Here is a 15,459-nt window from a genome sequence, read left to right as displayed (position 1 = left end):
AATCTTGAATTTTGAACTTCTTATCAAATTCTGCCTGTGTGTTTTAGCTGATACTTGCATGAAATGATCCTTGTCATGGTTTGTGACCAAGTGTTTTTATATCTTATGTTGATCTGAAATCCAAGATGGACACCACTCCCGCCATATTGAAAATATAGTTTGAACTTATTCTCAAGTTTTACCAGTGCGATTTTGCTGGAACTTGTCTGAATAATTTTAAGGATACTGACATTGTCCCAACAAAGTGTTATTATTTGTCGGGTTGACCCGAAAAACCAAGATGGCCACCAAAACCGCCATCTTGAAAACACATTTTGAACTTCTTGAAGTTCTACCCATGCAGTTTGACTGAAACTTGCATGAAATTATCCTTACATGGTCATGACCAAGTGTTTTTATAACCCTGACACCATATCTAATTAATTTCCTATACAGCTATTGCCAAGGTAATCAGATGATCGTTAAGGCCCTTGGGCCTCTTGTTTATGTGTTTTCATTTACTACACTTTTCTAAAACTTTGAAATTAAAATTTTCATTGTATTTCAAATATTTTTGAAAATAATTTCTGTCATTCATCATGCCTTCATGAAAGGTATGAAACAAAAAAATAATTAGTTTTTAAAACATGAATTTCAAATATTTCTGCAATGCTATCAATCAACAAACAATCACATTGGTTGAAGTCTTTTGGTCTTGTTTAAGGTTTCTCATGCAGGAAATAGAAATAGTGTGTCAGAATTATTACAAAATTGAACTTTGACACTTGTGATGAAAACAGAAAAAGGTCAAAAGCAAAAAAATCTATCACATTAAGGAATAAAAGCTAACGAGAAAACCTATAAAAATCACCTAAATGTCACCTGGCTCAATCAATTATGTTGGGAGTTTAAAGGTAAAACTGATATAATTTAGGTGGGCAGGTAAGATTAATTATCACTAATTATCTATATCAATATATCTGGGTTTACTACGATTAAATATTCAAATTTGATGCATATTTGTCTCGTCATCTACAGAAATAGATTGTGTTCTAGAGGAAAAAAAATATTTCAGGTTTATGGTAGAAAAATCTTAAAGATGCTACACTGCTGACGAATATGGTATTTTTCAACTATCAAAAACAGGAGCAGACTATTTAGTATTTTTCTTCAGTTACAAAGTTACTTACTTTACAGCATTACCACCATGGAAAAGTTGGAGCTTCTTATTTTACTTTTAAGATGAAAATATTAAAAATTATAATTGCGTCCTGAAAAAATTCCATGGCACTATGTCCCATATGGAATGAAGTATTGATCGCCCACCCAACAAGAACAAAACGGATTATTTCATATGTAATTTTGTGTTAATTAGACACATATTTACGGGATTAAACATAAGTCATTTTTTCAAATGATGAGTATCATTTATGCTGCTCTTTTGGTGGTGGAGCGCCTTTAAGTAGTGTGGGAAATGGTCACCAGCAGTCATTGTAACTGATCAAGCATTGTTAATTGGCTTGTCATGAATCATTTAAGGGAGGAGATGGGGTTAGGGTTGGAAGAGGGGAGGGTACGATATCATGGGCCTAACTTTTGGGTGCGACGGATATACCAGTGCCACTTATACATGTAAAAAAAACTGAAATAATTGGTAAAAAATGCCTTTGCGATTTATGTACAGGTGCGACTTATCAGTCGGAAAATACAGTATACATATTTATTATGACCCATGTCGGTCTTGTTCTGTTCCATACTGTCCTTTTCCATTGCATCACATCTTTTATAAACAGAGGAGGCTGCATTCTGTCTAGCAGACAATTTCTTTAAAATATACAATGTAGCTATCCGATTGACTGTTTTATCAGAAAGCAGAATTCAAAATATATTATGCTATTATTCTTGTTGCCATATACAATTTGATAGGTAGAAGTAAGGGGTTGCTAATTCTGTTTCCGTTGATTGTGATGTGCTGATGAGGATGTTTCATACTTCATTAAAGATCTTGTTTCTTTCCTCTTTTTATGCAGAGTTAACTTACTTTACGAGATGAAGTACTGATTAATCAACTTCATGTTTGTTCTATTATTTTTGTTTGTTACTTATCAGTGACAAAACTCCTGGTTTCTTGATCAGCAGTAAATAATGACTTAAGCTATCCTATGATGATACATATTTAAAATTTGACAATGACTGTTACATTTCACCTGACTGATGTTTTACCTGAGTGATCATCAAGTGTCCATCACTTCCGAACCCTAATATCGTGGTATCTCTAACTGTGTAACTGTTATCCATCATGTTGTCAGTGATTTAAGGTTTATGTGTTTTTTATTCAATCACTAGCACTGATCTAGCTGTTTTTGTGTGGCCTTATGTCACTCCCTACACATCTTATGTGTGAGCTCACCTATCATTGTTTTTGATACTTTTCCTGAAGTTCTGGATTATGTCCCTTTATCATATAATTCACTATCAAAAATTTTAAAAATACATGGTCAAAATTCCTTTACAAATAGTTATCAATATAATTAGCATGTCAACTTTTTATTCCATTACTAAATGAAGATATATATCCTGGTAAATATTATGTTTGTGTTCAGTCAATGTTTTTAATTGGGCCTTAAGCATCAATTTGGAACAGCACAGATTAAGTCATATCTATTGACCTCTACTGGTTCTTATACAACCCCATGTTAAGGTTCTGATACATGGCTTGAATTTACACAATTATAGTGATATTTTTTTTTAATTTACAGTAATGCCTTTGCTTGGGAGTCACCGGAGGGCTCCAGATTCGGGTAAGTGGTAACTTATTTTCTAATCTAAAAAAAATTGCTCATACATTAGATAGGCCTATGCATTCATACTGGACTTACTTAACATTCATTCATCATTAGCTAGTCCTAGAGTTCTGCATGGATTGTAACCAAATTTAGCCAGAAGCATCCTCTGGCCAAGGAGAACAGAACTTGTATAAATTTTGGCTCTGACCCCCCCCCCCCCCCCCCCCCCCAGGGGCAGTAGGGGCGGGGCCCAATAGGGGAAATAGAGGTAAATCCTATAAAACGCTACTTGTCCTAGAGTTCTGCATGGATTGTAACCAAATTTAGCCAGAAACATCCTTGGGGGAAGGGGAACAGAACTTGTATAAATTTTGGCTCTGACCCATCAGGGGCAGGAGGGGCGGGGCCCAATAGGGGAAATAGAGGTAAATCCTATAAATTGCTACTCGTCCTAGAGTTCTGCATGGATTGTAATCAAATTTGGCCAGAAACATCCTTGGGGGAAGGGGAACAGAACTTGTATAAATTTTGGCTCTGACCCCAGGGGCAGGAGGGGCAGGGCCCAATAGGGGAAATAGAGGTAAATCCTATAAATCGCTACCTGTCCTAGAGCTCTGCATGGATTGTAACCAAATTTGGCCAGAAATATCCTTTGGGGAAGGAGAACAGAACTTATATAAATTTTGGCTCTGACCCCCCAGGGGCAGGAGGAGCGGGCCCAATAGGGGAAATAAAGGTAAATCCTATAAATGGCTACTTGTCCTAGAGTTCTGCATGGATTGTTACCAAATTTAGCCAGAAATATCCTTGGGGGGAAAGGGAACAGAACTTGTATAAATTTTGGCACTGACCCCCTGGGGACAGGAGTGGCGGGGCCCATTAGAGGATATAGAGGTAAATCCTATAAATCGCTACTTGTCCTAGAGTTCTGCATGGATTGTAACCAAATTTGGCCAGAAATATCCTTGGGGGAAGGGGAACAGAACTTGTATAAATTTTTGCTCTGCATCTATCATCAGAGGGAGGCTGAATATGCTAGAAATTATATCTTTGGTATTATATGGATCCTGTAGTATCTGGAGTATGAGAGGTCGGGGTGGGAGGTGCTGGATTCAAATTTTTGCCATTCGAGTTGCAAATGTTTCCTTGTTGGTCCATTACATACATGTTTTTTCAAACTTCGCTCTGATTGGTACAAATCATTCAACTAATTTACTATGTCTTTTCTGATTGGTTTATTTCATCGCAACATCTTGCAACATGAAATCATATTGGTTCTTTGTTTTCCATAAATAGTTGAACAGTAAATGAAATTGATTTAACATAAGTTATAAGAGAAAAGAAGATCAGGTCATATGTAAAGGTCATATCTCCATAACATATTTAATGATTTTAAGGGCGTTTACAAATGTAATTGGACTTCCTCATGACTCTGTATATTTTTGGTATTATGCTACTGACCGATCAATCAATAAATAACTTATGCTTAGTCCCGAATGTCCACAAATTTTGTGATAGAGGCCGTCTGTTCATCTGACAGAATATTTGGTGTTAATGTCGTTATTTGTAATACATTGCTTTTTACCCAGCTAGTCCTTTCTCTGTTTCTTTGATCTGTATGCTACTGTCCGATGAATATTGATTTAAAACCATCATAATTATCGTTTTATCATCAGTTGTCAGTAAACTGTCACGGCTCAAACAAATGCTACCTACAAGCGATCATTTAGGAAATGGATTTGTACATGTGACATGTACTTTTAAACTAGAAATACATTATCGTTACCAGAGCGTGTGATTTTTACATCTTTTTTTTTTAACTGGTGTAATTAAAAACAGAAGGAAGACTATTGGTATTATAGTATAAGTCATTCTATCTATGTTAATAGATATCTCCATATATTTCATCTCTGTGTTGGTAAGACAAATTGACCAATCAATCACACCTCAAATGGTCCACCCCGGCTGGCCAAGTTATTTTCTCCCGTTTGTTGAGAAATGTATGTCATCCTCACCTGGAGTTATATATTGTCGGCCGTTATCACGCCGGCACTAACATAGAGTGTGTCCTTATTCTTCTTATTAAAACTTTACAATGATTTAGTGCAGATTCACATTCAGTGTCTTTTTATCTTATCTGTCCTATCAAAACTTGTCTTTTATTAACCTATCCTAGATTTTTACAATGAAACTAAGCATCTGTTTTGCATTTTTGGTTCATCTCATATTGCCATCTAATAGACTGTAATCAAATTTGATATCTCACAATTACAAATTGAAATGAAATCTAAACCTTAATCCATTTTTATATTGTTATTTTGATGCAAATTAAAGAGGCATTATTTAATGTTATTGGATTATTTTATTGTGCAGATTTTAAATCTGAAAATTAATTTTAATCAAAACTGACTGAATGAATACTAGTATTTTTGCAAAATCCAACAGCTGTTCAAGAGTTTTATTGTATTTTCAGATCTTTCTAAAATATAATAGTTCAAACTTTTTATAGTAGTTTGCAAGTTTGCAATAGCAGATGTTTTTATTAAGATTATTTGAAATTAAAAAGTACAGATTTAAGACACAGATAATTTTCTTCATAACTTTATCTTTTAGAATCAAATTTTCCCTTACAAAACTAAACAAAATGATTTTATTTCGTCTACTTATCATAAAACTTTCAGTTTAGCACATATGCATATAACTTTGTGAAAAGAAAAAAATAGTAGTATATTAGGACTAATACTTTATAGAACCAAAAATAACAAATTAAAGAAAAACAACAACCAAAAAATGAATAAACATAACCAGTTATTTTATTTCAGTTTCAAGTTTCAATTTTTATCTGAATCTTTGAATCTTAATAGAATTATTTCTGAAAATTAAAATGGAGGGGGGGATTGAGGGTGGTGTAGAGAGAAAAAATACCCAATGATTTTTTTTTGTTCCATTCATCTACTTGCAGCCAATTTATTGGTTGTTAATAAGGGATGTTTTTTTCATTGTTAAAACCAATAAGAGCTTGTAACATAGCAGTTTTATATCCTCTGATGAACACTTGCAAATTGTGCCTTCACTTGCTTAGGTTCAGCATTGACAAGTATGATTAGAAAACAACACAATAAGTAGTGATGAATATGACATCACTTGAGTAGGACAATCAATTTTTTTTCATTAGTTGATCATCACCTTGATTAACTTCATTATCATTTTGAATAATGATAAATTTACTGATGCTAAATTTTTCTCAGTATGTTAAATGTAATTGGTGAATTCTGTTCCAGGTAAATCATCATCGCATCGCAAAATGATGTTAAAATATTGTTAAAATGAAACAAATTATTTCAAATGACAGTTTGACTGGCTATATAGGTATCTTGTAATAAAAGATAGCTGTAATAAAAATTTAAGTAAAATAATTTCAATGTAATTTTGTATTCAAGAAAGTTAAAATAAAAACATTTTTCTTTTAAGTTTTTTAATCGTACAGTGACACTACATTTGTCCATCCCAAGCTAGATTGCATGCATTCAAATCTTAGCTTTTAAATAATAATTTAAATCAAATTGATTTTCCAAATATTTGTTATTTTTTTGCCAAGAAAGATCTGAAAGTTTATGCATTTAAGTTATTACTGTAAAATCTGCATCATAATTCTGCCAAGAACTATTCTACACCTTTGGAGTATGTAGAAATATTTGTGTTTAAAGAGAATTTTAGGTACAAAAGACACCTATGCTTATGTATGAGATAAAAGAATTAAAATGTGTTAATTATTTATGCAGAATGACAGAAGCCTAATGTAAAACAATATGTATGCAGGCAATAAATCAGATGATTTATTTCCTTGACTATTCAGTTGGTAAATAGTTTTGAGGGTTTCAAAATTAGTTTGCATTTTACTATTTGTTTTTATGTGAAACTGAAAATTATGCAAACTTAATTTAGTTGTTAGAATTAATTTTAACTTTAAATTTTGATTATCTATTTTATCTGACCCTACAGCAAGAAATGCTTTTACTGGAATTGTATACATATATATATTATGCTATCCAATGTGTCATTATGCTGTAGATCATCAGATTTGCTTATCTAATTGAAAATAAATATTTTAAAACATGCTTGTTTAGTAGTAATGGATTTTGTTCTGCTGTCAGATTATTAGGGGGGAATATCTTCTGGAACACCTCATTCTGTCCTCTAATTGTAAGGAAAGGTATCTGCTGGAATACCTGGTTCTATTCTCATATTGTAGAGGAATATTTGATGGTACACTTGGTTCTTTCCTCAGATTAAAGGGAGAGAATCTGCTGGAACACTTGGTTCTGCCCTCAGATTGTAAGGGGAGTATCTGCTGGAACACTTGGTTCTGTCCACATATTGTAAGGGGAGTATCTGCTGGAACACTTGGTTCTGTCCACATATTGAAGGGAGGGTGTCTGCTTGAATACCTGGTTCTGCCCTCAGATTGTAAGGGGAGTATCTGCTGGAACACCTGGTTCTGTACTCAGAATGTAGGGAGAGTATCTACTGGAACACCTGGTTCTGTCCTCAGATTGTAGGGGAAGTATCTGCTGGAACACCTGGCTCTGTCCATATATTGTAGAGGGAATATTTGCTGGAACACCTGGTTCTTTATTATTGTTTTCATTTGCACTCTATTTTAATAAATAAATTAGCAAGTTTAAACATGGCCTTTAATACACTTGACTGTCTCTCTTTATTATTATTTTCATTGAGGAAAGTATGTTATTGAAGTTATAAAATCTTATATTTGCCCAAATCTCCAAATGGTACATTACAGTGGAACTTGGTTGATACGATCTCGGATAATTCAACAACCTGGTTTAATACGAAGTACTTTGCAGGTCCCGGTCGAATTTCCTCTTTATCTTTGTTTAAAGAACTTGGATAATTCGAATTCTGAAAACTTGAAGAACTCTGATAATACGAAGTCCATATTTGGTCCGAATGACAAAAATCATAAATAAAATGTTCTGATAACTGGAAATGAGATTTCTTTTGACGAGATAGCCGAGAATGCCAATTTCTTTTTCATAAATCTGCTGTAGAACGGCATTTCAAAATATATATCTCAGTTTTAATGTTTTGATTTTGCAACTACCATAGGCAATATTGACATCTATCTTGTTCACATTGTTTTACGACATGGAACTATTCTATATATACTAAGTAAAGATATCGTCAGTAGATATGAGAACTCGCTTAATTCAAACACTCAGATAACTCAAAGTTTTATATCTGTCCCTTTGAGTTCATATTAACCAAGTTCCACTGTATAGTAGTCCATAACTGATGAAACAGGATTCAGAATATGTAATCAGAATTTTTGGACACAGGTAACATTGATTATTACAACCATCTGTTTTAATTGATAACCAGATATATAATATCCAATTTACTTAGTAACCTAACTTATTTACATTTAGACAACTTTTCTTAAGCAATTCTTGTGAATGAATAATGTGTCATTTTTTAAAGTTTAAGGTACAGATGTTTTAATGCTAATAAAGTATGGATCACTATTTTAATAATGTGCATGTACTACCATGTGAAAGTCAGGTAAAACTGCATTATGAGATTATGTCCTCATTGCTTTACCTGTATTGATCCTGTTATAGAAAATCATGATCGGGTGTAAATCTGATTATACCTGTAGATAATTAAGTTATGGAAATTGTTATAGGTACAGTTACTGTTGAATCCTGTCCAATTGTTAATTCAGTGCAGTCTAGTGTACCAGGGTATGTCAATAACTCTTGTGATGTCAAGAAATTGTATGGCCTATCATATCTAAACACAATAGAAGACAATCATCTCGACTGAAAGTAACAAAAACATCATAAATTGAAGAATATCGGAGATTTTATAGAAAAGTTATTTAACCATTTTGGTTAATGGCAGGGGAGATGATTCACATAGCAATATTTGATTAATCTTGTATCAAAGTTACCGTAAATTGGAATAGTTTTGTGTCTCCAAATTTTGGCGCTTTTGTATCAAAATATGGTGATTAATTTTGGTAAGTTTAAATTTGGCATTTCCCTATGCCGTTTAAATTTTTAGTGCATTTAATATTAGTTTTGGAACCATATCGATAGAAATACAATCTTTTGAAATATTGGTCAGTGAAAATTGGTATTTAGAATGTGTTTGGGGTCACCGTATAGCGTGATAGAAATGTTTTCTGTCTCCTTATACAAGAACCCAAAATGGCTGGTTAAGATTGTTATGCTACACAATACAACAGCTATAAAGGCCAACGTAGCAGGAGACGGGGCCCTTTCTAACAGAAGTCAGTTTCTAATAATATGAGCTACTAATTACCTGTAAGAGATTGAAGCATTGTTGTGTTGGAAAGCTGTCTATCAGTAACTCTCACATCTTTGTGATAATAATTCCATGGTGTGCATCTCTTTAATATTGTACAACTGTTTATAGGATAATAAATCAAAGATGAGGTAAAAATGATGTCTCACTGCTGAGGTGTGAACATGAAATAAACTGCATCGAGTCACTGTGAAATTGAAATATTGAAGGCTGAAGTTTATGTTCCTCCCACTGCTAAATCATTCCTGCACCTTCTCTGACTTGGCACACTTCAACATGACGAAATATGAATATATACAAGTAAAACACTCTTGCCTTAGTGACCACCTCTGTATAACAACCACCTGTTTTAATGAGACCAATTTAATCTAACTATTTGTGTCCTAATCAATGATGGATTAGACCACTTTACCTAGAGGACTAATCTGTGCCTCTTGGGGTAGTCCTCTAAAACATTACTATTTATTCCCTCTATCAAGTAGTCTATGCTATAGAGAAAGCCATTTTGGTTTTTATATATCATCTTTACACCCAACCTATGTCTAACTTTTATTTTATTGATGTTAATTATAATTTATTGATAATAATTTGATTGAACATCTATCAATACCGTCTGCGGTTAGCTGTGATGGGGAATATTCCGAGGATGTGCGGGATTGGGAGGGGGGTAGGGGATGGTTTGCAGTAGAATGACACATACTGGATACACAATAAATTAGTGTTTTAATAAAGTTCAGTAGTTTTTAATGTTTTATATGTTTAGATTTGTATAGGTAATGTGTAATATCAATCATACATATGAATGTAGGGGAAACCTGCATTGGAAATCTATGCTAAGTTATGAATACATAAATTTATTTATTATTAATAGGTCTAAAAGGATCTATTTTAGTACAAAAACACCTACTTGTTGAAAAGTCTTTACATTGTTTTGACTGATTTATATCATAACAAGGAAATAAATAACTGTAGAAAATTGATTGGGATTTATTTATAATAAGTTTGAAATGTTTCTAAATCTGTTACCTTTATAGTTCTTAAAATAGAAATAGGCTTGTTCACATTGACAGCAATATATGACAGTTGTTACCTATGTATATAATTGGGAGGGATATTTTTAGCTGTATTTCAAATTTTACTTTAAAATGATAAATCATCTCAAGTGGGAGACAAAATTATTTTTTAACAAATCAATAAGACAAGTCATATCCAGGTTTGTGAAAATAAAAAGATTTTGAGGAAAAGGAATAATTTGTCACGTGAGTAATCAATTATTTTGGTCTATAAATGATTGTGATATAGGTAGTTGTGATGCTGACACAATTATTGTAGTGGTATATGTAATTCATATCAACATAGAATTATACAACTTTTTTTTCCTGATTATAGACCTGTAAATCACCACTAATTTATTAAGATCAGATTGAGATGATATGGTTGTATAAGATCAAAGTATTTTATTGCATGTCCTGGAAACTCAGAATTATAGACCTTGTAACCTGATCACCCGGGTAAGCTACTTTACAAGGGACACAACATTGAAATTATACAGTAGTGTAAAAACTAGCGATAACTTCTGTCTTTGTGTGGTTGCATTGGTATAAATTTTGAGTGAGTGTTATTTGTTTGTTGGATTGTTTTTGTGCCCTTAATTCTGACAACACATATGTCAAATATGGTATGCGACTTAAGAACACTTCATCCCTCCTGAAGAACACTACTCCACAAAAAAGCCAGGTGCTGCCATTTGCTGGTAGATATATTTATTTCAATTTTTTGAGGAGAGAGTCTACTGAAAGTAAAATATCATACATCTTATACATTCTTTTAGAGTACATAATAATTTAAGTCTAGATAATTTTCAAGAAATAATGTTCAAATCTTCTTTTGTAAAATGATAAAATTATGTGTATGTTTTAAATAAAAGGCAATAATAATATTATATGAAATGAAACTTAATTTCACGAACTCCAAGAAATGTTCCATACAAAATGCATTCATTATTAGAAAAACTCCATGACAGGCATGTATAATAGATATCAAAAATATGGTAAAGAGACATGGAGAGTTTGTGTGTGGCCCTTCTCACTGTAAAAGCCTACAGAAATTTAGACAATGCTTCTGATTATATTACACCTGATTATGACAAGATAATTTTTAAAACTATGATCGTTACACAAAGTTGTGTTCTTAGTCTAGAGAGAGGTGTGTCTATGTGGTTAAGATGTGTCTGTACTCAGCTACTACATAAACTGGACTTCTAACTCGAGGTCGCAAGTTCAAAACCGATTCTGGACAAATGCCATGAACTGCTTTTAGGCTGATGCTTTTTCTCCTGGTACTCCTTCCTTATGCCTCCAAAACCAAACACATTCGTAAATGACATTTGCTGTTAGTCAGGATGTTAAACTAAAATAATAATAAATTTTAGTTGTGTAACCCCAATATCTTATTCAAATGAGCAATGTTAGGCTTATGTAATTGTCTCATTCCTCTATATTTTGTTTTCATTGAATTAGCTACTACCTATTTCAGGCAGGTTTTATTCATTCCCTGTATATATATACTGCCTCAGAGTGAAGATTTGTACTGAGTTATCTGCCCTTTATTTGGTTAGTTTTAACATCCTATTAAAAGCCAGAACCGTTTAAGGATGTGGTATCGCGTATGTGGCTTTCAGTATCCAGAAGAAAACTACCAGCAGCAGTAAGGACATGGCGGGATTCAAGCTCAAAATCCAATGGTGTAAGATGTCAGAACATCTTTAAAACCTTGAACCCTTGGAAACAAGACATACAAACAAAAGAGATAAGATATATCTTAAGATTTTACCATTATGAAAAAGGAACATAACTTATAAATCTAATATACTAACTTAAGTCTATATACTGCAAATGATGCATGTTGTGTCACAGTAAAGGTACAATAATGAGTTTGTCAAAGATTCAGGACAATACTGTTGATATAACCTTGTCCAGTTGTTGGCCTGTTGTGATAATATGTACTAGAGATATGTACAAATATTGGTGTTGACATTTTGATGTAATCATTGTATCTCCCTGATCTGATAAGTCTCCTCCACACCGGTGTGGGACTTTGATCATGATGTTATTGCTAGGACACCTGACCTGAGGGTGTTCTCACAGCTACTAGTGTGTTCCTATTGTTGTGTCATTGTTACTGATCAGTGATGATGTGTTACTGCGGCCTGGATCTGTTACCAGTCCCTGACACATAGCGTCGCCTTAACTTGTCACCTATACCAATCATATGCACCAGGCACATGACTAATCAACATTTTATTTTATATTAAAAAAACCCAACATTTTACATACAATTAATATTTTCACGTGTCAACATACCCAGTTATTTATGTGTTAATTTCATAGCAAAGCTGTATATGACAGCATAAAGTGTTTTCTTTTTTTCATACAAGTAATTGAAGTGTCACATGTCGGAATTCACATTTTTTAAAGGAAAAATCTGTCATTCACAAATATTGATAGATTTACAATTAATTTTGGCATTCATTGAAGTTTTGATAACACTATCAAATCATATGTAATGAAAAGTCTTTATCTTTATTTCATCAGCATCATTTTGTGTGTATCCACTTGGCAGATATTGGGGCATTGTCCCAATGAATGACTACTTCCTGACGATATCTATTCTGTACAGATGCTGCTGAAAGATTTCTTTGTTTTGTTTGACCTGAATAGATAGCAGAATTCAAACGATATTATTTCTATTATCCAGGCTATTTTATTAAAAGGAAAAGTAAATGTAAAAGTTTTGTGGTATTGTGTAGGCATGAAATGCCAAGATGTTTTATATGATAATGTGTTGTTTACAAAGTTGTCCTTGACGAAGACATTAAAACAAAGGGAAGGTTACATGACTATGCTGTTTGATGATTTTGTGAAACATTTCATAGTTATGTTATCAATTGTGATGTCAATGACTTTGTGATGAAAATCATGTTGTTTTCTTTAAAACATTAAGACATATATTACATTCATAAGAATGTGACATAGCAATCAGTGCCTACCTGCAAGGGCAGATAACTAATACAAATAAAGAACATTTAATAGTTGAAAAATAAAAATAAAAACAACAAATAAAAAATAAGATTAACTTCAACATTTTTAGTAATCTGTGTCCACAGAACAAGATAGTCTAGAGGTCATGATGAAATGTAGCAAAACCAAGAGAAAAGGTTTTGATACATGCATTTACTTCTAAGCCTAACACTTTTTGTTTATATTTTCATCATTAATGAACTCAAAAGAACTAAACACAATTTGTATTCTAGCTGTTATGGTTAAGTTAATTAAAATTAGTGTGCCAAAAACAATGAAGGATTTTCCCTAAATTTCAACATAATTTCAATTTTTTATTTATTGTTCCTATAAGTACGCAGACTTTCCCCTCAATTTGACACCATTGTGTTGACTTGGTGTACTATTCAGCTGTATACAATTTACAAGGGTTAAAAGCAGATTATGAGATATAGCCCCTTGTGACAGAAGCATCGACCTGTATTGTAGTAATATCACAAGTATAAGGAGGGGGATCAGTGCTCTAACCCCTCACTACACTAACATTCACTCCTCCTAGTTAAACAATAATCTCTCTGAATTATACACAAGTCCTTGGTCAGACAAGACGGGGGCTCACAGGCTCAGCATGTGATACAGACAGGATTAGTCAAGGGCACCTTGATTGAAAAGATAATTAAAAAAAACTTGGTCGGTGATAAATCTAATTATTTCCGTCTTTGTGTGTATAATGCTGTGGATTGGTCAATTGTCAATGATAGAAAAAACAGCATAAAAAGGCAAAATCATATTAAATTGAATAAATGACATTACTTCGATTGCATGGAATCTGTATCATAAATTTGAGTTCCTTTGGAAGCTATTGGAATACAATAAGATATAAATAAATGTTTTGAAAATTGTTACATTTTTAGCTCAGCTGGTCCAAAGGACCAAGGTGAGCTTATGTGATACCACGGCGTCTGGTGTCTGGCATCCATAACAATCGACTTCTTCTCCATAACTGCTGGTCGGAATTTAACAAAATTTGACTAGTAGCATCCCTATGGGGTACTTACTGAAAATTCTACAAATGGTTGGGCTGGCCCTCCGAGGGCCTGAGTGCCGTGGCCAAAAGAGGTCAATATGGCTATTTTCATATAAACGACTTCTTCTCTGAAACTAAGCATGGTATACATATTCATAAAGCAGTGGTAACATTCTTAAAGGGTGGGTATTCAAAGTTGTACAAATGGTGGGATTAACCCCTCCAAGAGCCTGAAGGGCACGGGGCCAAAAAGGTCAATTTGGCTATTTTCATATAAACAACTTCTTTTCTGAAACAAAACATGGGATAACACTCATAATGCATCGGTAGCATCCATATAGGGTGGATATTCACAATTGTACATATGATGGGGCTGACCCCCCGGGGGCCTGAGAGCAGGGGGCAAAAGGGTGCAATTTGGCTATATAATTTTCATATAAACAACTTCTTCTCTTATACTCAGCATGGCATTGCACTCATAATGCAATGGTATTATCCTTTTAGGGTAGGTATTCAAAATCGTACAAAGTATTGGGCTAACCCCCCGGGGGCCTGAAAGCAGGGGGCAAAAGGGTGCAATTTGGCGACTGTCATGTTAACAACTTCTTTGAATCTTAGCATTGAATGACACTCATAGACATATGATATTGATGGTATCATTAGTTGGTTGGGATTCAAAATTAAACAAATGGTGGGGTAAATTTGGCTATTTCTAATTGTAAGAGTTGTCTGTAATAATTAGTAAAATTGCAAAAATTGGGATTTTCAACCCAAAATTGCAACCCCTTTACTAGAATTTTTTTCTTGAATACAGTTGAATACCAAGCATCACTGTCGTGATAGCGGAACTGAGGCTATTTCGACATACGTGTCAAATTAAACTTTTGAGCAATCTTTCCTCGTACCGCGGCTATCAATTTCTGCTGCAACAGAATTGAGTTTTTCCGTCTTAGACGCACATTCGGATACCCTCTAAACCATTAATCTCGAACCCATTTTGTTGAATTTCTTTATGCAAATGTGAAGCCTGCATATAAGTCTCTAGATTGAATTCACCAATTTTAGCACATAACCATTTTTTAATTTTTCATGCATATAATAAAACAGGGGCTTTCTGCTTCATAAAAATCTCACCCATGGCCATTCGGTCTAACTGTACACTACTACCTTACTATTTCATGAAAACAAGGGGAGATAATCATGATTTATATAACTTTTTGTGAATCATGTAAAAGGAGATAATTAAGAACCACGCTATTAC

The 15,459-nt window shown here is 33.5% G+C and overlaps 1 protein-coding gene across 1 annotated transcript in view; it reads left to right on the top strand.

The window, feature by feature from the left end:
• Positions 1–15,459, top strand: part of LOC138319718 (protein trachealess-like) — a 96,548-nt gene that overhangs the window by 28,127 nt on the left and 52,962 nt on the right. Inside the window, exon 2 of the mRNA XM_069262856.1 lies at positions 2,739–2,780. Coding sequence (XP_069118957.1) covers positions 2,739–2,780 — 42 coding nt within the window. The remainder of the gene's footprint in view (positions 1–2,738; positions 2,781–15,459) is intronic.

Source organism: Argopecten irradians, chromosome 3 (assembly GCF_041381155.1).
Source record: "Argopecten irradians isolate NY chromosome 3, Ai_NY, whole genome shotgun sequence".
Lineage (NCBI taxonomy): Eukaryota > Metazoa > Mollusca > Bivalvia > Pectinida > Pectinidae > Argopecten > Argopecten irradians.
Note: the sequence above shows the minus strand (reverse complement) of the source record. Positions and strands in the feature narration are given on the sequence as shown.